Genomic DNA, 24,240 nt, shown 5'->3' with positions numbered 1-24,240 from the left:
TAGTTGACAGGGTAGCTGCAGGAAGCGTGCTAATTTGAATCAGTTCCGCAGAGGATTTCTGGGAGTTGGCCATGACTGGGGTGGCCAGGGTTCTTTGGGTTGAGCTGGTGGTGGACACAGTGGCTGCAGGAAGTGTGCTAACTCGATTCACTTCCACAGAGGATTTCTGGGAGTTGACTGTGACCTGGGTGGCCAGGATTCTTTGTGATGAGCTGGTAGTGGACATGGTGGCTGCAGGAAATGGGCTAACTGGATTCACGTCCACAGTGGATTTCTGAGAAAGACTTGGTGGGTTAGAAGCAAGAACAGGAGATGGAGATTTAAGAAAGCTGCTTCCTTGCCATGGAGGAAAACTGTTTCCTGATGAAGTCTTTTCTGAGCTCGAGGGAAGTTTGATGGTTGGAGATAGATGTCTGACTCCCTTCCCCAGGACTGAAGACTGAACAGACACAATTTTAGGCTGTTCAGTTTCTTTCCCTGGAGGAAGCTGGCCGAGGCTGGCTGAGTCGCTGGAACTTTGTGACGTGGTGACCGGATATTTGGTCTTCTGCGGGACCACCACTTCTGACTCAGTGACTACTACCCCAGCATCAGTCTTTGACCCCGGCAGGACACTATCTGAATGGTCATCTGTGGAGGGGTGCAGAGGAGGAGACATCTGTCTCTCATATCTTACTTTTTTACGTCGCCTTCTTTTTCCAGAGATAAGTGGATCATTAAGCGACTGCATGAAGGTCAGCTTTGTTGTCTGAGACTCATCACCACCTTCATATCCAAATACAGAATCATCTTTTACCTCATGGGCTGGCCAGACTGTTGGTTGTGAGTCATCATATTTGACAAACTTCTCCCATTTAGCATATTTCTGCACATCCACTTCAGAAGGTACAGCCAAGTCACAGGGTCTCTGTTTCCACATATCTACATAATTTTCTGCTTTAGAAATTATGAAGTCAGAATTCTCACTTGTTTTACTTTCTTTGCTTTTTTTGCAAGAAGTCAATACTTTTAGCTCAGGAGGAGGTGGACAATGAGACAGCTGCCGCTGCCGACTCAGAGAGGGTGCAGAATACCTCTTGAAGCTCCTTTTCATCGGGGGAGTGTTCATCTTTTGCTTGTTATAGAGCAGCCTGTTTGCCGTGCAGGCTACTGATACGGAAGGATCGAGACACAGGGGTTCCGCAGTAGCCAAGATCAGTTGGCTCTCAAGCAGCAGTTTGTCCTCCTGGGTCCATTCCTGGCCATCGCTGCTTATGGACTGCACGTCGCAGGCTAACGTCTGCATGGTCGGGCGCAGGAGAATATGCCTGCTCTGGTAGCCGGGAGGTTCCCCACCACCGCACTGCCTGTAGTCCCGCACCTGTGCTATGACACACCCACAGTGGAAAAAGTTAACCTGAGATTTTTCCAGGAGGTCCAGCAGACCAGGGGGTAACTCCTCAGCATCCAGGTATTCCAGAAATTCCCCTTCTTCATAAGGCAACCGAATGGTCTCCGAACACGCCCCATGTTTCCCCTCGAGCATCAGCGAATATCCCCCCTCTCCCGGGTGTAGGTTGACCACCAAACAGGGCAACGACTCTCTCCTGACGAGCTTCTCTAGCAAGTTCACGTTGCTTCTTAGCTCCTCCGGAGCCTCAGGCTCTTTCCCACATTCTTCCACATAAATGTCATAAAGTTTTTCATAGAGAGATGCTTCCCCACTCGACGAGCGTTTCCTTTTAGGAGGCCTCTGCTGGGCACTTGCGATGACATAGTCCGCACGGTCCAAAGCTCGTTCTACAGCCTGTTGCATCGTGGGACAAAAGGGGCCCCAAAAGAAGACAAAATGCAACTGCCTAGTGGAGCGGGGTAAAAACCCCGCCCCTTCACGTCAGTGTAGTCTTGGAAGCGCCGCAACTCCAGAGTGGAGCCACCAGCTTAACTTCAAAAATGATACCAAGAAACCCACCAGCAAGAAAGCAATACACAAAATCTTGCAAGTCTCTGAAAATACCTGTATCTGTATAGGCTGCAGCCACTCTGCCGGGCCTTGCCTCACCTCACCTTCGGTTGTCGCCCCTCGTTAGACCGGAAGTCAGTGAGGAGGGGTCAAACTACACAGCCTTCTGTGCGCTTGCGTACTGCCTCGGGCTGCACCTTCCGCTTCTTTGGCTGTGTCGTTTTCAGTAGTCTGTACTTCCTGTCGTGGTGCCTGCACTTCCTGTTGCCAAGTAGGGCCAGGCGTCTGTGTTCAGTCAATGCAGTTTAATAGGATAATAACAAAAAACATTTCTAGAAAGTGATTCAGTGTCATCCTTTCCCCCACTTTGTTCTCATAAAGCAAAGAGCAAAGAAAAATTACAAATATAATATGTCCTATGTGCTCTCCTTTTCCCCCATAGAAAATGTATGTTCAACCAACAGCTACTTTTGAGAATTAATTATGAGGGAAGTAATATGCTAGAATTGAGACAGTAGTATCAGTGACAAGTGACTTGCCATGTAGGAGTTAACAGTTTCCTTGGTGAGGCAAACAAATAATCAGATAAATAGAATACACCACAATTTATAAACTTGTGGGCAGAGTGATAAAGGAAAAGAAGTGCTAAACATGGAGAAGTGAAAAAAACTACTCCCAAAGGAGGTGATGGTTGAGCTTTCTTAAAGGATGAATAGAAAGTTATCAAACAAAAGGATTCAAGTCCTGGCAATTCTGAAGTTAGGAGAGAAATCTAGACTGGAGCTATGGATGAGGATGTTATCTATTTGAAATTATTTTCCAGAGAGTTCCCACCATGAGTCATGCAAAGCTACTCAAAATTTATCCAGTGCTTCAGGAACTTTACAAAGCGGGCATTTTTACCCTCTTTATTTTCAAATGAAGAAACTGACATTCAACCAACTAAAGTAATAGGCTCAAGGGTATAAAATGATAAGCAGTTGAGGCAGGGAACAAATCCAAATCTCTGACTGCAAAGCCTGACCTCTTTCCCCTTTTTTATGAAAATAACCCTAAAAACAGAGGAGCATCTAGAAACATTGACAGGGAATTTGGTGGTAGGTGCCCAGCTGGACATCATCTTACATGCAAATTCTGTGTTTTTTTTTCACAAATGTAAAACATTAAATTACTTATTTTGAAGCAAAATTGACAGTTCATGAAGATGCCCCACTAGAACCAGTCATGGAAAAATAAATACACAAGAATGGTGAAGAAGTTGTTTTGGAGATGGGTCAGGGGGTGAGTGAAACAGGTGATGGGGATTAAAGAGTACACTTATGATGAACCCTGAGTAATGTATAGAATTGTACACCGGGAAATGATATAACACTTTATGTTAATTATACTGGAATTAAAATAAAATACTTAATAAAAAATAAGTAATGGCAAGAGATTTGCCTTACCAGGTATTATATCATACTAAACAGTGTGTTGGTGTATAAATTTCAGGAGAAGTAAGTTGAAGAGTTGGATATCTAAGAAATAATTCCCAAAATATACAGGAGTTTGACATACAGTAAGTGTGGCATCACATGTCAGTGGAGAAAAGATAAAGTTTTCACTCAGTATTGTTTGTAAAAAAGGAAACTGAAAAAAAAAAAACCTTTTCTGTCTTAACATTTCTGTAAAAATAAATGAATCAATGATTAAACTGTAAAACTACTAGAAGAAAATATTGAAAAATTTTAAAATATATATAATTACAGAGTAGAAAAAGTCTTTCTAAAAGTCCCCAAATCCAGAGGGTATAAAATGATTGATATAATTATTAGAGAGAAATAAAAAACTCTCTTCATGTCAATCAAAATAAAATTAAATGGTAAATGACAAACTGACAGAAGATTGCAATAGAATTCAAAATAAACCAATATCCTTAATATAAGAAAATCCTATAGCTCTGCCATACCATTTTATATTTTGTGCTCATTTTTGTTGTTTCCACTAGTTGTCTTTATACTGATACCTTTATGTAATAATCTCAGTCTTCTTAGATTTTTCTGTGATGTCAGTTTACAATATTTTAATTCTCATCTATATGTTAATGAATAAGGTTACTCTATGTTCCTTTCTCTCTTCTCTTTGCATTTTTAGTTATTTCTACTTCATCAGAGCAAATAATATTTACATGTTATTCTTACAACTGTAATACTTAATACTGCCTTTATTTTAGTACTAGATCATCAATTAGGTATGCTCACTACCAAAATTTCTCTAAACCCTTCTCCATCCTTATGTTGTAAAATTTTCATCCTCTATTTTTAGGAATAATTTATGTGTACAGTATTTCCTGAGATTCTTTTTCTAATGTTTAAAACTTTGCTGGTAATAAAATCTTGGCTCATACCTTGTCCTTTCCTTTAGATTCTTGAAAACGTTGCTCTACTATTGTGCTTTGTGTTTTCTTTTTTATAAGTGACATGGCCTTTTTCTCTGGAAGTTCAGAGGATATTATTTTTTATTTTATTTTATTTTATTTATTTTATTTTTGGTGTAGTTAACATAGTGTTATATTAGTTTCAGGTATACAATATAGTGATTCAGCAATTCCATACATCACCCGGTACTCATCATGACAAGGGCCTTCCTTAATCCCCATCACCTTTTTAACCCATCACCCCACTCCTCTCCCCTCTGACAAGCATCAAATTGTCCTCTATTATTAAGAATCTGTTTCTTGGCTTATCTCTCTCTCTTTTTTTCCCCTTGCTCATTTGTTTTGTTTCGTGAATTCTCTCTATAAGTGAAATCATATGGTATTTGTCTTTCTCTGACTTATTTCACTTAGCATTATACTCTCTAGCTCCTTCCATGTCATTATAAATGACAACATTTCATTCTTTTTTATGGCTGAATAATATTCCATTATCTCCCATCTTCTTTAAACATTCATCATTTGGTGGACACCTGGGCTACTTCCATAGCTTGACTATGGTAAATAATGCTGCTAAAAACATAGGGGTGCATGTATCCTTTTGAATTAGTGGTTTTGTATTTTGGGGGGGTAAAAACCCTGTAGTGCAATTGCTGGATCTTAAGGTAGTTCTATTTTTAACTTTTTGGGGAAACCTCTACTGTTTTTCACAGTAGCTGCACCCGTTTGCATTCCCACCAGCAGTACAAGAGGGTTCCTTTTTCTCCACATCCTTGCCAACACCTGTTGTTTCTTGTGTTTTTGATTCTAGCCATTCTGAGAGGTGTGAGGTGATATCTCACTGTAGTTTTGATTTGCATTTCCCTGATGATAAGTGATGTTGAACATCTTTTCATGTGTCTGTTGGCCATCTGGATATCTTTTTTGGAGAAATGTATGTTCATTTCTTCTGTCCATTTTTAAATTAGATTGTTTTTTGGGGTATCAATTTATGTAAGTTCTTTATGTATTTTGGATACTAACCCTTTACCAAATATGTCATTTGCAAATATCTTCTCTCATTCAGTGGGTTGCCTTTTAGTTGTGTTGATTGTTTCAGTCACTGTGCAGAAGCTTGTTATTTGAATGTAGTCCCAATAGTTTATTTTTGCTTTTGTTTCCTTTGCCACAGGAGACGTACTAGAAAGAAGTTGCTATAGCCAATGTCAAAACAGTTACTGCTTGTGTTCTCTTCTAGGATTTTGATGGTTTCAGGTCTCACATTTAGGTCTTTAATCCATTTTGGATTTATTTTTGTGTATGGTGTAAGAAAGTGGTCCAGTTTCATTCTTTTGCATGTTGCTCTCCAGTTTGTCCAACACCATTTGTTGAAGAGACCATCTTTTTCCTATTGGACATTCTTTCCTGCTTTGTTAAAGATTAATTGACCATATAGTTTTGGGTTCATTTCTGAGTTTTCTGTGTTTTCTAATCTGTTCTATTAGTCTTTGTGTCTGTTTTTGTGTCAATACCATACTGTTTTGATTACTACAGCTTTGTAATATAACTTGAAGTCTGGAATTGTGATACCTCCAGCTTTACTTTTCTTTTTCAAAATTGCTTTGACAATTTGGGGTCTTTTGTTACTTTATCAAAACCATTATACTTTAAAAATATTTCTTGGAATTGACCATCCGTTCTCTTTTTTCCTAGCATGTGATGAGTTCTTTTAATACGTAAATCCAGAGCTTTTATTTCAGCAATGTTTTCTTTAGTAGAATCTTAAAACATTTCTTCTATTCCTTTGATTTGCTATTTTTCCTTCAGGTATTTCAGTTAAAAGTATGTTGGATAATCTTTTTGTGTCTTTTCTGTCATGTTCTCTCTAAACTTTTTGTATTACTTTTTGTTTCTTTTCTGTTCTATCCTTTATAAGCCTATGTTAAATGTGGTTATACCTATTCTCTCTTGGTAACTCTATTACTTTTATATTGGTGCCATCACAAATTATCACAAACTTACAGGACAAAACCAACACTCATTTTTGTTTTCTCACAGTTCTGTTGGTTAAAACACAGGGCAGAAGTCAAGGTTGCCTGGCCAGGCTCTTAACTGGAGGATCTGGGGAAGAATCCACTTCAAGTAGTTGGTTAAATTTAGATTTTTGTGATCATAGGACTAAGGTTTCAATTTTATTCCTGATTGTCAGCCAGGGACCACTCTTTGCTCCTAAAAGTTGCTCATATTGTTTCTTTGTCAAATGTCTTCATCTTTACTCTAGTGATAGTTTATTGAATCCTTTTCATGCTTCAGGTGTCTCAGACTTCCTCTTCTGCTACCAGATGGAAAAAGCTCTATGCTTTTAAGGGCCCATCTGGAGAATATGGGGTCATCTTCCCTATTTTAAGTTATGGTGCCATGTAACATATCATAATTAAAGGAGTGATGTCATTATATTCAAATGTGCTGAGAATTAGAGTGGGTCATCTTTCACTGGCCATTTTAAAAATTGTGCCTATCACAAGCACCTTATAATTTAGTCCTCATTCATTTTCTGTCTCTCCTGAATTTGATTAGCTCCTGTTTCACATCTTCCTGTGATTTGTCCTTTTCTATTTGGAGTTGTTGTTTTTTTTTTTAATTTTATGATTCATAGTTTTCTTCCAGTTGTGCGATCACTTGTTTACATATAAAATTCCTGTTGGGGTTTCAAGGTAAAATCTTCCCCTGCTTTGTGTGAGTGTGGATGTGCATGTGTGCACATGTGTTTTACAACTGTTAGTTGCTGAACTGATTCTCATTTTTTTGGCTTTTACCCCTGAACCAGCAATAGAAGACACTTTAAGGTGGGTAGGGTAGGGAGATCCCATGGTTTACTTGATTTCATATTTTAAGACTACCTTCTTTTGCTGTCATTCTGACATGTGGGTCTTATTATTTTTATTGTTCTTGTTGGTGGTGGTAGTTTTTAACAAATGGTACATTTTTTCACAAGTCTGGCTTCTTCTGATTCTTTGACCCAATCTTGGTTCACTAGAGCCCTTTATTTTTAGTCACCTCCCCCCTCTACACCATTAAGTCTTCAAAGGAAACATTTCCTCTCAAAGTTATCTCACTCTCTTCCCAAGAAGGGTTGACCACCTCTGGTCCTGTGCTCTTTCTATGCCCCTTTCTTTTGATACCTCAGTAACTGATGGTCTAATCTACCTGGTCTCAAATTGTTTCTCAGAATTTGGCCTCAAAAGCTGTCTACAAATTAATAAAAATAAGATCATTGACCTTGGAGGAAAAAAAAAAAGGGTCAAAATGACAGTTCACAGAAGAAGGAATACAAATACCACTTAAGTATACAAAAAGACATTCAACCTCACAAATAATAGAATTACAAGTTAAGACTAAAATAAAAGTCCTATTTTAACTATTACATTGCCAAAGATGAAAATACTTTACAGCTTATCTTGTTAGCTAATGGTGTGGGGAAACAGACAACTCTTAAACATTGTTGAGGGTGTTAATTGGACCAATTCCTGTGGATTACAAAGAATCTGGTAATAGGATTTGCCCCCAGATTTGGCTTCAGGGTGGCTGGGGCTCATAGGTAGGAATTTTCCACTATTAGCATATACTCATTAAAAATGTACTTACCTTTCAGTTTTTTTTAAAGTGCAACATTTCTGCTGTTACTTCATACTATAGATGAATAACAACTGTTATCCATCAGTGGAGGCAGCAGTACTTCATTCTGAGTATCATTTTGCAACATAAGAGCACTCAAGAGGAAATGAATAGCAAGGACAAAAATCTAGGGGAATTCTGGCATTTAACTGAATGGGATTGAGTGAATAGAGGCACAAAAGGAAAACCAGGAAAAGGCCTTCTAATAAAATCTCAAGATGACTGGACGTAAATAGTATTCAGTGTCATATTGTGCTCAAACCAGATAATGATTGAAAACCAAGAGATTATTGGTAACACTAGTAACAACATTTTCTGAGATATAATGGAGAGAAAACTCAAACCATCGTAGAGAAAGGAATGAGCCTGTGTTGAGAAAATGAGGCTAGTTTACAACACCACTCAAAGATTTGTATTAGTGAAGGGGAAGAGGTAAGTTACAGGTAGACATAGAGTACATAAATGTGCACACAAAAACTGCCTTTCTGTAAAGTCTCTCAATAATGCACTAAATGGATCAGGTAAATATAACATGCATAATGATGTAATCAATAATGTTATTTTGGAATTTCAGGAAAGGATGTAAGCCTTCATGTAGACTTTTATTTGACAAATGAGAAACTACCATACCCAAAGCCACAATTCAAATTAATGACTTACTCATGTTATGTGCTTTATACACTGTAGACATAATAAATGGTAAATAAAGACATCAGTAACTACAAAGTCAAATTAGACAGCAGTACTTTGTACAATTTGGATTCCAAATAAATCCATATTAGTAAAGAAAACCAGGAGCCAGAAGCAATGTAATAGCTTTTTCAAATTAGCCACCACGGTAGTCAATTACAGTTGTATTTAATAGACTAGTGAACAGAAGGGTTTTGAGAGTGGGAATGATTACAGTGCTGTTGCATAAATTGTAGCTTCAAGAAAGCACTCAAGTAAAAGATGTCCAGTTAATCGTTATGATATTGTTCATGTGTGTATGAAGAATAATTTGGGAAGGCCCTGCATCCTGATAAGACTGAATATAATGGGATTGAACTCTTCCATTCTATAAGAGTTTTCTTTGCCTGGCTATTATCATAATGGACTTTTAAGGAAGAAGCAGATATTATAACTAGAATTCATATATACAATAAAGCCATTTTCATTTCTTTGTAACAGTTGTTTCATATGAGAAGAACATGAGAAATAACCTTATAGTATTGACAGCAAAGTAGATTTGACAGCTGACTGTTGGAAAGTCTCCTGTGTAATTTATCCCACCTATCCTCTGGCTAGGGATAAGTGTTTTTCGTATGACCCATACTTCTGAAAATACTGAATTTCAAAATGTCTGTTCAATGCACATAGCTGTTGACATCTGCAAATATTTAACCATCTAGTTCTAGAGTCCCATTGGTGATTCTTCCATCAGAAACCAAGAATAGAGCAAAGCTAATAATGGGCAAGCCCTTATTCATGCTGTTTTATTTATTTATTTTTCTCCCTGCTGCTGCATCTAGGGATGCCTTCCACTTTATGCCTCATGGCAACTGCAGCTCTTTCTGGCAATAATATGAGGCAAGTTTAACTGAATTTTAAATGTATGGGACTTCACTCCCAGAAAGGGTGTTCTATTTATATTGAACTTTTTTATAAAAATGAAAAGTTGGATCTGGAGAACAGAAATGGAGGAGGACTATATTCACAGTAGGATAAGGAGATTAAATATAAAGGGCTGTGTGATTTTTTTCTTTATGAGGTGCTGCTGGAAAGGAGATTAAGCTTTTAAAAAGTGGTGACCTTGATATAAATTCCATATTTAGCCAGTGGTGAAATATTATGAATAACGAGTATGTGAAACAGCATTGGGCATGAGAAGATTCAAGGGTTGTAGTCAGATTGACAATCATCTAAAGGGTTAAGCCGTGACTGCACGTCATAGTAACAGCAGTGATCCATGTTAAGTAGTTGTTTGTCCATTACAAAGTCTGTTTACATTAGGATGCTATTTGCTTCTCACACTCCTTATAGTTTTATGATCAGGTAACTGAAGTTCAAGGAAGACTAATTACTTGGCCATAATCACACAGCCCGTTAGTGAGTTCTGCCCATGCAACTGCCCAGCTGTGCCTCCTCCTCATCCTCCCCTTTGTATTCTTTATCATATTTGGGTAAAAATTAGATCCACTTGTGTTTTTTTTTTTTTTTGACACTTTTAATCATATCTCTAACATTACTCTGTGGCATTATATTCTGGCAGTCAAAATGTAAAGGAGCTTATTCCTACATTCTTTGTGGACAAAATTTTTGATGTAATTGTCACATTATAAGCATGTTTATATTTATAAAGAAACTCAAATTATTAGACTTTTTTTTTCCTAAAAGTGGCCTCTTTTTACCAAGGAAAGTTGTCAGATTGCTGGCATTTAAAATCATTTGCTCTTTTAGTGAATTGTAGGTTATTCAGATTAATGGCTCTTCTTTCTAGTCAGAAAAATCTAAAAATTACTTCTCATTGGAATTGATACTAAAATTACGTAAAATGGATTGAAAAGAAACCACCTGTGAAATATGCATGTCCTATAGAATAAAAAAGTCTCTCCCCAAAAATGTCTAATTCTGACTTCATTTTTTTATTTTATTTTATTTTATTATGTTATGTCACCATACAGTACATCATTAGTTTTTGATGTAGTGTTCCACGGTTCATTGTTTGTGTATAACACCCAGTGCTCCATTCAATACGTGCCCTCCTTAATACCCATCACTGGGCTAACCCATCCCCCCACCCCCTCCTCTCTAAAACCCTCAGTTTGTTTCTCAGAGTCCATAGTCTCTCATAGTTCGTCTCCCCCTCCAATTTCCCCCCCTTCATTTTTCCCTTTCTTCTCCTGATGTTCTCCATGCTATTCCTTATGTTCTACAAATAAGTGAAACCATATGATAATTGACTTTCTCTGCTTGATTTATTTCACTTAGCATAATCTCCTCCAGTCCCATCCATGTTGACTTCATTTTTTTAAGATTTATTTGTTTATCTGAGAGGGAGAAAGAGAGCACATGGGAGTGAGGGGGGAGGGACAGAGGGAGAGAATCGTTAAGCAGACTGCCCACTGAGCGTGGAATCCAACTTGGGACTCAGTCTCACAGCCCTGAGATCATGACCTGAGCTGAAACCAAGAGTCAGATGCTTAACCAACTGAGCCACCCAGGACCCCTGTAATTCTTCCTTTAAATTAAACTAACTCACTATTTAATTCTGTTCTTTTTTTTTTTTTTTTGGTTTTATAATATCAATAAAAGACTTTCATCATAGATAGGAAAATTCAGAAGTGCCTTAATTTATTAAATGTGCCATGTTTATACAGTGTTATTTATACTATTTGCAAATATATAACTATATAATTTTTGTACTTCTTTATTTTACCTCATGGGAGACTTTGAAGAATTTATGTATAATGTAGATAAAACACTCAGCTATTTGTTTCCTAAACTACTGTATTGACGAGGATCTAGTCAGTTAAAGCAAATTCATTCCAAGTATTTCAATAGGGGAAATTTAATACGCAAAATAGGTTATAAATATGGTAGAAGAGCTGAAATGGCATAACATGAGGCATTCCGGGGGTCACCAACAGCAGGAAGCTACAGCCAGCCCTCTGTCTGGAGGGGGAAAAGAGAGGAAAGAAGTGGAATAACCAACTCCAGAACCTGAAATGACAGATCCTCTCTCGGAAAAATTTAGCCTTGACGTCAGCCAGTAGGAGACCCTGATAAAAGGCAGACATATTTATGGGATAAAGTGGTGAACAAGGAAGATAAATCTCCCATTCTCATGGCACTTCCACTGTATGGAAGACAAAATATATACCTATATACAGAATAAAAATTAAGAAAATATCAATTAGTGATCATTGATAGGATAAATATAAAGCTGAGTGGTAAAGAATTGTGAACTTTTATTGTTCTCATAGATCTTTTGTATTGATTTTTTAAACATATTAAAATATTATCTTAATTATTGAGTTTTTGATACCCCCTCATTCACCTCATGCTAGTTTTGTTGGGGTGAGCCTGTAATGTCTGAAAGAAATTCAGGCTATTTTCTTGAGCAGTTAGATGAATCGTGTGGCAATCAGTGACATATGGGAGGCTAAGGAGAGTAGTTTTGAGGGTAAAAGTAAAGATTTATTTGTGGGGCATCTTAGGTCTCAAGTGACTTTTTAGATTTCAAATAGGTATGTTAAATAGGCAACTGGATACGTAAATTTGGAGTTCAGAGAGAGGTCAGAGCTGGAGATACAAACACAGGAGATAAAACACAGAGATGATATTTAAAACAAGCGGGTTAAATATGATTACACAGAGGGAGATTAGATGAGAGAATGCATAAAAGCTTTTTTAAAAATAATGCCTTTGCTGAGATATAATTCACATGCCATATAATTCCTGCATTTAAAGTGTATAATTCATTGTTTTTTATTGTGGTAAAATGTACACAACATAAAATTTACCATTTTAACCATTTCTGATCGTATGCTTTGGTGGCATTAAGTACATTCACAGTGTGGTACAACCATCCCCACTATCCATTTTCAGAAATTTTTTGTCATTCCAAACCAATTCTGTACCCATTAAACAGCAACTCCCCATTCCTCTCTTTCCCCCAGCTCAGGTAACTTCTCTTCTACTTTTGTCTCTTTGAATTTGCCAATTCTAGGTATGTAGATGGAGTTATACAATGTTTGTCCTTTTGTGTCTGACTTACTTCACTTAGCATAATGTTTTCAGGGTTCATCCATGTTGCATCAGGTATCAAAATGTCATTCTTTTTAAAGGCCAAATAATATTCTGTTGTATTTTATACAACATTTTGTTTATCCATTCATATTTTGATAGAGTTTTGAGTTGTTTCTATGTTTTGGCATTGTAAGTAATGCTACTATGAACATTGATACACATGTATCTCTTTAAGTCCTTGCTTTCAATACTTTTAGGTATATACCTAGGAGTGGAACTGCTAGATCATATGGTAACTCTGTGTTTAACTTTTTGAGGAACTGCCAAGCTGGTTTTCCATTGCAGCTGTACCACATTATATTCCTACTAGTGATGCACTAGGGTTCCATTTTTTCCACATCTTTGCCAAAACTTGTTGTTTTCCATTGTTTTTATAATAGCCATTCTAGTGTCTGTGAAGTGGTATTGTTTAAAGCTTTTTGTACAATATTCCTCCCTCCACCATTTCATTTCAGTAAAATATAAGCTCCATAAAAGCAAGTACTTTGCTCACTGCTTTATCCCCAGCTGGGCCAGACGCTTAGTCTTTGCTCAACAAATATGTATTGACTGAATTAATGAATTTTAAATGCTCGATAAGCAATAATTGACTCATTTAATAAAATGATGTTATACGTTCATGCCTAGGTTAGGTTGTATGTTCCCTGCTGGGCTTAATGGTTTTATTTTGTTTTTATCAAATGGCATGACTTTGCTCTGGGAAGGGTTAGAGGAGATATATTGAATTTACATAGAAAGAAAGTATCTCAAACCATTACAGGAGAAAAGTCAGTGAAAGAGTTCAAAAGTGAAATTAGAGTGTTGTGGAAAAAGCAAGCAAGAGCTCACATGTTACCTTCACATTTGAGCACCAAGCTGGTGGTATGAACATGTTGAGTCAAGGGTGGTAGCCACAGTCTCCTTTTCAGGGAGCATTTCTGGTTTCCATTTACTTTTCCTCCAAAAGTCTCTTGGATGAGGAAGAGTTTTTGTGTATACAAGCGTGTTGTTTTTTCCCCTTTGTGTCTGCAGAAATTAGGCTAGTTTCTATATATGTTAAGTTCAGAGAGGTCACTCTTTACATGAAACTCTGATCATGAATTTTGGTAAGCATTGTATGTGTGAAATGACCCCAGTCTCTAGAGTCTGGAAATATGCACCTTATCAATTTTATGGAATAGATTCATTTTTTGTCTTATACATGTAATTAGAAATATGATATAACTGTCCTTAATAATTAAGATTATTTACCATCTTCACAGTTAATTTTATTTACTGTATTTTTCTTCTGAAGTTAAGGAAAGCAAAGCTATTATCAAGAAATATTGACCTGCAAAGTAAAACTGAATAAAGCATATGCCATTATGACATCTAGAAAATATTTAAAGAAACATTAGCAGAAAAAAAGAAACTCTGGTGGTTAAGAGGTCTGTTTCCTGACATTGTCCATATTTGGTTTCTATACCGCAGGGGGAAAAGCATGTTTTCTTCTGTTTATATGTTATTAATCTAACTCTGAAAAAGGTATTTGTGAATGGGTAAAATTTCAACAAACTCTGGTAGTTCTCTGACTTCTTTAAAGGTTAGTATAGATTTTGTTTTACTCTGTTACAACTTTCCATGGAATTTTCATTGTAAAATGAGGAGGTAGGGTGTATGATTAGCTCAACATCTGGGTCCTCAGTCACGTCTTCTCTACAGCAGCCTGGGAGCAAGATTTAATAGCCTAAGCACTATTATGCTCACTGTAGAAAAAAGCTGCCTGGGTGATGCTTGGAGAGGAAAAAAAGTGATTTACAACTGACCCAAATGTGGCTCACATATTTATTGTCCCTTTTTCTTATCTTTCAAATCAAGAAGGTCAACTACAGTTAGAAGGAAGTCTGTTGCATACACGGTGAGAGAATGAGATAATCAGGTGATTGCAGATAGCCAATGCCAGGAAATCTTTATAGCTCTATTTTATTTTTTGCTGGACCTGGAAGACACATTTTCTTGCCACATCCACTATCAAGGAGTGTGTGCTGTTTCAAAGAAGCATAAAACAAAAGGGGACAAAAACTCATTTGGTGGGGGTGTAGATGAGAGTTGTTTAAAGGGATTGAGCAAAGGAGAAATGTAATCAGAACTATATAGACCTTAACGAGTAGTTAATTTTTTCATTCATTTCACAAATATTTATTGAGAGTGCCTGCTCTATGCCTGGCACTGTACTAGGCACCTAACTTAAAAAAATAACTAGGCCTTGTAAGTCTTTAACCACAATAGTCAGTGAACACATTTGCCTACTGCCTTAGTCTCCCTGTGCCAGCAGAAACTGGTATTCAGAAGGGTGGAAAGAGCTTAAGAGATTAAAAAAAGAAGTGCCTGATTTGTCCAAAAATTAAACATAGAATAACCACATGACCCAACATTTCCACCCCTAGGTATATTCCCAAAAGTATTGAAAGAAGGAACTCAAACAAATATTTGTACACGAACTTTCATAGCAGCATTGTTTTCAATAGCCAGAATGTGGAAACAAACTCAAATGTCCATCTGCTCATGTACAAATGAACTATATTGGTATATCTATACACTGGGCTATTAGCCACAAAAAGGAATGAAGTACAGATGCATACTACAGTGTGCGTAAGCCTTGAACACATTATGCTAAGTGAAAGAAGCCAGACAGACACACACACACACACAAAGAAATCCACACACTATATGATTTCTTTTATATGAAATAGTCCTAATAAGCAAATCCATGAAGAGAGAAAGCAGACTGATGGTTGCTAGGGGCTGTGGGAATGGGGAAATAGGGAGCACTTGCTAATAGTTATGGGTTTCTTTTTGGGATGATGAAAATGTCATAGAACGAGATAGAGGTTGCACAGCATTATGAATGTACTGAATGACAATTGTGCATGTTCAAATGGTTAATGGTTAAGTTTATGTTGTATGCAGTTTACCTGTTTAAAAAAAATAGGCCTCCAGGAATCCAAATAGCAGATAGCTAACTCCCTTATTTTATATACTGTGAGAAGAATACATATTAACAGAGGAGGCAGCAAAAATAAGTGGAAATAAATGATTACAAATTGAGATTGTTTTGAGGAAAATAAAGGGGCAAGATGGATAGGCTTTCCTGAAGAAATTATTTATAATTTATGTGACCTTGACCCCACGTCCTGGGACTCAGTTTTCTTCAGGGACATGTTTTTATTTTTGTCTGTCTCCTTCTTTCCTCCTCCCTTAAGAAGTCAAGAAGGAGACCGTGTGGTCTAGTTGTGAAGTTCAAAAGTCCTCATGCCCAAGAATAACTCAGAGAAATACTGGACTAGATTTCCATACATCGACGCCTTCTCAACTGCAATGTTTCAGGAATCTTAGGCAAGAAAAACAGGGCAAAATTATATTAATGACTCGCCACCAAAGAAGACAGAGATCATTATTTTGAATATATAGTTAGCAGAAGACTGTAGATGAAGTTCAGTTTACCAGTTATATTTTTGGAAAACAGAATTTCAAATAAGAAGGCAATAAACTGGCATTTTTAGTCTTATCACTTGCTCAATGGTCTCCCTGTAATCTTTTTACAAGGGCTGATTTCAAGCACAGTTAAATCAATAGGTCCTCCAGAGCTCTTCTCAAAAGAAAACCTAATCCAAACAAATTCACATTTAGTGCCAGTAGCTCTAAGCATGATATGTGTAAGAAAGATAAGATATAACAGAGGGGCCACATGCTTAGCTTCAGACATTACCATAAACACGGAGAGAAAAAAATAAAAATAGAGAAAATTGGAAGGCTTTAAGATTAAGAAATAAACTATCAAAGCATATTTAAGGCTTAACAAACTGTAAGATGTTCCCTCCATAATCTAACCCTTACATTTTTTATTCCTAACACTTTATTTTCACCACTAATGATTAAACACTATGGGCAAATTTGTGGTCAAGGAACCACCTTCCCGACAGTTGAGTTCTGCTCAGGTCTGCACTAACAGAACCTTCAGATCTGCTGTCTTTCCATGCCCAAATATTTGTGACAATTCCAAAAATACTGTGTGCTTTTATTTTTACAGAACATTTCTGTGCAAAGGAGTATGACTTAAAAAATGACCAGTGAATGTTAGAGTAGACCATATAAGACAGAGAAGTAGAGAAAACCTTAATCCTTTAAAAACGTTGATCAAATTCCTTGTCTTTCTCAGCACTTCATAATGTGGGAAAAGATTTCCAACTACAATGGCAATGTTATTATTTTCCCTAGGGACCTGAGGATTAACAGACAGGTCAAGGGTCTAGGGATGCTGTTTAAGGATCTATTTAACAATCATGCTACTGGTAATTCTGTTCGAGTAGGAGAGAGATGTTCAGCACTACGCAGTAGCATGCATAGCAGGTATGATTACAGGGTAACTGTAACCGTGCTACCCTTCGGTGTGGCGTCATGGGGTTTTTATCATACTGTATCAGCTAATCAGGTAATACCCAAACTCCCTTCTCACACCTCATTTTCTTTCTTACCTCCTGTCTGGACCACCCACATTTCTGCACTTCAATCTGTAGTTGTGCAATGTGGTAATCCTGTAAAAGAGGAAGTTTGAAATATGATAGCTCCCATGCATGCCAATTCAGAACCCTTGTCCCCGTCAAGGTAGCAAACTGCTAAGAAACGTGTGGAGCACTTCAGTGCCCTGTACTAACTTCTACAGTCTGTACTTACAGAAGTTATTTTCATTTTATATTTGTCACGTATTTGCCTCTTGATTATGTTCAAATATATTTGTTAGTTCTCAATCTTTATACTGGTTTAAGGGTAGACAGTTGTTTTCCTCCCTTTTAAGACAGGACTCTAAGGCAGTCGTTTCACAGGCCTCCTTGTTTACAAGTATGTAAGTTTGTAAAAAGTACATAGTAGAAAGAGCTGGGGAAAAAACCCATAATGTTTTTTTAAGATCTGTCGCTTGCTCCCTTTTGTTCCTTATTAAATTTGGGGAAGTTTAAGGACCTAAATTTTCAGAGAAACCCAAGTTAGATCACATTCTCCCTTTCTCCAGAAGACATCTCTTTGGGGGTGTAAAATCACATAAAACCAGGGTTTAAGAGTAACTTTCTTTTGTTTTAAACAGTCTTAAATATATATGTGTATATAGCTTTTGTGTGCTGACCCAGCACTAATGATCTCCAATAGCATATAGAATTAGAAGTTAGGAGATGTGAGTTCTAATCCCATTTTTGCCACTAAATTGATAGAAGAACTTGGATAAGTCGTTGACTTCTTTAGGCATTGGGTTGCTTTGCTGTAACCTCAGTAGGTGAGACAAAGGAAATCTGCAGGACTTTGGTCTGTACAATACATTCTGTGTCCTTGGTGTGTACTGCAGGTCACCTCTGCCAGAGAATACTAGGTCTTTTTAAAAATTAATTAATTGTTGTATTTTTTATGTATTATTGAAGTGTGGTTGAACTAGGTCTTTTTTTAATCCACAATAATATCATTTCTTCCCTGGAGAGGACAGTTCAGTGTTGACTCTCAGCTAAGAAAACTGTTTCCACCACATACATGTATATCCTGTCTTTCTAGCCATTTTATTAACATGGAAACCAGCAGTCATGATTTAACTTGTTGCCTAGATTGCAGCCCACCTGTTCTCAACAATAGAAGCTGAGTAAATACACGCTGATGATTTCCACTGTCCGTCCTGTAGGAGCATTCGCCTTACCCCATTTACCCCATTGCATGGTATTTCCCTGATGGTGCAGAGCCACAGTACCATAGCAGTCGTGCTGCCGATTTGATAATGGCGGATGGTGCTCTTTACTTTGAGAGTGTGTAATTCCCCTCAGGGGGATCACATGTTTATTAATGTGTCACAAGTTACTTGCTTCCTGTTAGCTCTTCTCAGTAAATAGGACTATAGTGTTCATTGGATGCTGCTTTATTTTTAGCTTTTTAAATCACCTCCTGATGAACGGAAACAGTAAACAAGTATTAAAACATTGAAAGTAATTTGGAAATAGTGTTATCCTGGGAAGTCTGGAATTCCAGACATTACCAGACAGTTATAAATCAGCAGCCACCTCATAGAGCTGAGGAATAAAAGTCAAGAAAGTAAGAATACCAAGGTGTGCTCCTCTGGATCCCCTTTCTGGAAAATAGGGGTCAGTTGCATTTATAGAAGAGGAGAAGGGGGCGGCTGGGGTGAGGAGTCTGTATTTTTCATCAAGGTTACTCACTCTTCTCGAGCCCACTCAGATATCCCAGATGAAAAACAGAAGGATTTATCTGGATGTTTATGCTTGACACTAAACACCAAAGAAGTGAAGGCATCATCATGGTCATGTTGTCTATCTCATCCACCTTCTGAACATACCTGGGTGGCTGGACTGGAAAATGGAAATTTAAAGAAAAGAGGGAGAGGGGATGTAGTACTGATGATAAGATCTAACACTTCCTGAGTTCTCCCCAGAAGACTGGCCCTGCCCTAAGCTCTTCCCATGTTTTAACATGCTTGACTCCCAAACCAACCTCTGAGGTCTTTATTATGATTTTCTCCTTATATGCATGACGAAATGGAAACCTAAGAACTCAAGTAACTTTCCCTAATTTTCCAAAGTAATCAGTGATTGAGCTGGAATTTGAATGTCTTATGGTTGGGTTTTGGAGATCTTGCTCTTAACCCTGTCTGTATAAAACATGTCTGGCATTTGGTAAAAGAAGGTATACGAAAACAAACAACAGCAATCAATAGTTTGAGGAGAAAGAAAACCTAAGACTCATGAGTTTAAAAGATTAATATGGAGTGTTCAAATTTAGAAATCACTGATTGAATTCTTAGAAAAGTCTGTTCTTTAAGAATTCTAATGTGTACAAATATCAGGATTATTCTAAAACGTGCATATTTTCTTACTACACATTGGAATGTGTCCTAGGATAGTTAATTGCTTTAACTTAGGTAATTATTTTTTCTGAAAATATTATCTTAAAATGAGCCTGTGAAGAGCATGCTCTAGTCTGTGCTGGAGTAAAATTAATAAATAATGCATGAGCAATATTTCTGGCAAACCCAAAGAGGCTATTTTTTCTACTTGGGTGTGAAGCCCAAGCTAAAATTTAGCACACTTTCTTTTCTCTCAAAGCTGTTTCTTTTTCCGTATTTTCCATGCTGAGAGATTGACTCTACTTTTCATATACTCATCTGAGAGAATCTTTTCATCATCTTGGATACCTCTCTTTTCTTAGCTCCTTCCTGTCATAGTGATTCTGTATCTTAAATATAATTTGAACATGATTCCTCCTTTTGTCTCAATGGTCATTGCCTTTGGAGCTGCCATTTTTCTCCTGAATGAATGATGTTGCTTTCTTATTGTCTCACTGCACTTAGTCCTCTGTTCTCTCCAATCCATTTTAATCACTGTGATCTGAAAAATCTTTCCAAAATCCAAATGTCTTCACTTCCCAGCCTAAAGTCCACATTCTGCTGTGGCTTACATGCTGCTCCTTCAGGCTTCTGAACAGCTGTCCAGCCTCAGTTCCTGCTGTTCCTTTTTAACTAATCCAGCCACACCAAATTATTTGCATTTCCTCCAACCACATCAAGTTGTTGCATGTCTTCAAGCCTTTGTGCATACTGTTCCCTGAAATAGCCTTTGTTAAAATTGCCATATTCGGGCGCCTGGGTGGCTCAGTCGTTAAGCATCTGCCTTCGGAGCTCAGGTCGTGATCCCAGGGTCCTGGGATCGAGTCCCACATCGGGCTCCCTGCTCGGCAGGGAATCTGCTTCTCCCTCCCCCACTCCCCCTGCTTGTGTTCCCTCTCTTGCTGTCTCTCTCTCTCTGTCAAATAAATAAATAAAAAATCTTTAAAAAAAATAAATAAAAAATAAAATTGCCATATTCTTACTCGTTCCTTAAGACAACCAGGTATCACAAATTTTGAAGGCTTATTTCTTTCTTTGACGCTACTGTGGTAGTGCACAGTAGCTCTTTGTAGTGCTTATCGCATTGAAATTCAGCTATTGTGCATCACTTCTGGATTGTGAGGAGCTGAGAGCAGAGAATATGTTTTATCATTCTAACAAAATCTCTGAACGCATTCTTTCAGGACCTTTTTCCTGATTTACTTTGTTTAAAGGTGAAGGGTTTTACCTCTGAAGTATTTTATTTTATTTTATTTTATTTATTTATTTGATTTTTAAAGGGGGGGAGAGAGAGACAGGAGGGGGAAGGGCAGAGGGAGAAAAAGATAGAGAGAATCTTAAGCAAGTTCCACGCCCAGTGTGGAGCCCAACGAAGGGCTCGATCTCACGACCCTGAGATCAGGACCTGAGCTGAAATCAAGAGTCAGACACTCAACCAACTGAGCCACCTGAGCGCCCCCCACCTATAAAGTATTTTAGATCTGCTTGTAGCCTATTATATGAAGGTAGAGACATCACATTAAATAAGTCTACATAATAGTTTTGTGGCAATTTTCTTTGTTACCCAATATAAAGCTGAACAAATAACTATAAAGGAAAACTCTACTTTTCTCCCCTATTCTTAGTACTTCTGATACCAGGTATGTGGGGGTTTTTTTCCCACACCAAGCAGTTTTGCAACACCAGCTGGATATGCTACAGTTCAAATCTATTCTGACACTATCTATTTAAAGATAACATTACACCCCACAGATTAAGGACACAATCCCACAAGCAATTGCAAGTCCAGATTGTCACCTGTGCTTCTGACAGACTGACTATAAATCAGAGGTTCTCACAACCCCCTCCTTGGATTCAGTCATTTGCTAGAATGGCTCACAAAACTCAGGAAAACAGTTTACTTACTATTGTTGGATATTTCAAAGGATAGAAATAATCGGTCAGATGGAAGAGATGTGTGGGGCAAAGGGTAGAGGAAGAGGCCCAGAACTTCCTTGCCATCTCTAGGCATGCCACCCTCCCAGCACCTCCATGTGTTCATCAACCCAAACTCATCAAATCTTTTCTTTCTAGGGTTTTTAATAGAGCCTAACCTGAAATTCCTGCCCCCTTGTCTGAAGGTCAGTGGGTAGAGTTAAAAATTCCAACCTTCTGCACACTTGGTCTTTCTGGTAACCATCCCCATTCCGAGGCTTTCTAGGGGCTTCACCCCAAGGCATCTCTTTAGCATAAACTCAAGGATAATTAAAAGTGGCTCCTTTTGAATAACAAAAGACACTCCTATCACTCAGGGAGTTCTAAGAGTTTCAGGAAATCTGTGCCAGGAACCAAGACCAATTATATTTTTTATTATACCATAACCAACCTAACTATTTTCTGGCAATTCTCGTCATGTCATATAGGCATTTTTAAAAAAAAAAAAAAGCAAGAATTTAAATCAAGGAGCTGCTTAAATGTCAAGCGTCTTGGCTGAATAAGGAGGAGGGCTTGGGGGCTGTGATCTCTGTACACCAGTGTGGAGTGAGAAGAGCCAACATTACTGAGCACCAGTAACAGGCCAAACAGATTTTAATTCAGTATCACATTTAATATGCAGACACGTGTTGTCCTACTCCCCACCTAAGGTTCCAAGGGATTAAATGAGTTGCCTAAAGTTATAGAAATAGTAAGCAGTAAAACTCAAATCCAGGACTTTGATGGCCAAGTATACAATTGAGGCATTGGGCACTTACCAAGTAAGACATTCTGTACAAAACCTTGAATTTGATCTTTTATACTTCTCTTTATTCTCACTGCCTACGTCACCATGCCTGAACCATAGCAGTGTTCATTGAATGTCCAGAGACATAAATAGCAAACAGAAATAGTGCAGTTTACAAGAAAACTTCCTTTGGTCCAACTCTTCCAAAGAGATTTCTGAACATGATTTCTATTCTCATGTATTTCAAGTTATAAACCTGATTTAGGAACCAACCAGTTGTAAAATGAAACACTGATTTAATGAACTGATTCTGTAGAATCTATCAGGGTGGGGTTGTCCTTACATAATACATCAGAATATTTCTCTTGTCTGACAACCTGGACTCCAGGTCTCAACCCAAATGAGTTTCAGTCTGTAAAGATAGTGAGCTTGCCATATTTTTATCGAAGACTGTTTTCTTCCCATATTCATCGATAAGCTCTCCACTTATCAAGACAACCAGTACTGTAAGAATTGAGCAGCCTTATCTTCTCCTTCCATTATGCTTAATAGATCATTTACTTTTTCTACTTCTCTGTTGAGTTTGCCAAGTTTAGCATAAACCCTAGGTTGACTTCCTGCCTGACCTAAATCTTCCTATATTTTTTCTGCTTTTCTAGATACAGAAATCCCTATTGAGTATATTTTCAAACCACACTTGTATATAATACGAAATTTTTTCCAGCAAATAGAAAATATACAAATGGTTTCACAGAACTAAGCATCGTTTAGCTGAGTGACAAGAGAGAGCCCTGTGGACTAAGCCGTGATACCATAACATTAATTAATCAGTGGAGTTTTTTGCTTTACTCCCTCCCTCTCCTCCCCGTCTCTCTCTCTCTCTTTGTCTTTCTCTCCCTCTGTGTCTCTGTGTCTGTCCGTTGTAGTGAAGTAAACATACTGCCTGGCGGCATTCACTTTTTGTTCACACCAGACCACCTATTTATTCTGCTTCATTACAGAAATTCCACTTACTGTATGAAAGTATCCATCTCGCTGACAGTGGGTGAAAATGACACTGGACTCTGCTACAATTCGAAAATGAAATACTTTGACAAAGCTGAACTTAGCAAAAGCAAGGAAATTTCATGCCGTGACATTGAAGATTTTTTACTACCAACCAGAGAACCTGAAATCCTATGGTATAAGGTATGTACTGTGAATGATTTTGTTCCTTATAAATAGACTAATGTGTATCTTATTCTTGGACAATTTGGATAAAAAAGTTACATGGGTATGATGAACTTCAGCTCTGCCCTCCTAAAATACTACAGCAGGTTGTGCTGGTTAGTATAAGTTTTCAAACCAATAGCTTTGATAAATGCTAGTCAGTATTTGTATCGGTGATCCATTGCAATAAGCTGTTGTATTTATGTTCATAGCTAGTTTATACAGTTTGTTCAAGTGCATTATAATCTGTGTTGATAATTCCAGGAACTAAAATACATTAAGTATTCATTTCAGAGCTCTTCATATAAACACTCCTAATGTTTCCAAAGAAGGAAAGGATTGATTTACTTCTATGAAAAAAATGTTACAATAGCTTTATTGAAATGTTCTGTTTAATGGAAATATCTTTGTGTATATTCCAAACCTTTTTATATAAAAGCATATATATTTTTAAAAACCTGCTGAAAATTCATAATATTATAAAAATAGTGCTAGATAAACTTTTTTCAAAAATCAAAAGAAACTTTAGACTTAAGGAGAATAATCCAACCCTTGTCCTTCCTATCACATAATTGACTTTCTCCAAAATTTAAGATGAGAATGTACCCTTCAGCTTATTTATACCATCAAAGAAACTTTTG

At 37.4% G+C, this 24,240-nt stretch overlaps 2 protein-coding genes across 2 annotated transcripts in view; one reads left to right on the top strand and one right to left on the bottom strand.

Moving 5' to 3' along the window:
- LOC110584248 (transcription factor SPT20 homolog) overlaps window positions 1-1,795 on the bottom strand; it is a 3,221-nt gene extending 1,426 nt beyond the window's left edge. The window contains exon 1 of the mRNA XM_044911892.1: window positions 143-1,795. Within this exon, the coding sequence (XP_044767827.1) occupies window positions 143-1,795 (1,653 nt within the window). The remainder of the gene's footprint in view (window positions 1-142) is intronic.
- Window positions 1-24,240, top strand: part of IL1RAPL1 (interleukin 1 receptor accessory protein like 1) — a 665,379-nt gene that overhangs the window by 91,974 nt on the left and 549,165 nt on the right. Inside the window, 1 exon segment of the mRNA XM_021677758.1 lies at window positions 23,392-23,578. Within this exon segment, the coding sequence (XP_021533433.1) occupies window positions 23,392-23,578 (187 nt within the window).

Source organism: Neomonachus schauinslandi, chromosome X, assembly GCF_002201575.2.
Source record: "Neomonachus schauinslandi chromosome X, ASM220157v2, whole genome shotgun sequence".
Lineage (NCBI taxonomy): Eukaryota > Metazoa > Chordata > Mammalia > Carnivora > Phocidae > Neomonachus > Neomonachus schauinslandi.
This window is presented reverse-complemented; position numbering and strand designations above follow the sequence as displayed.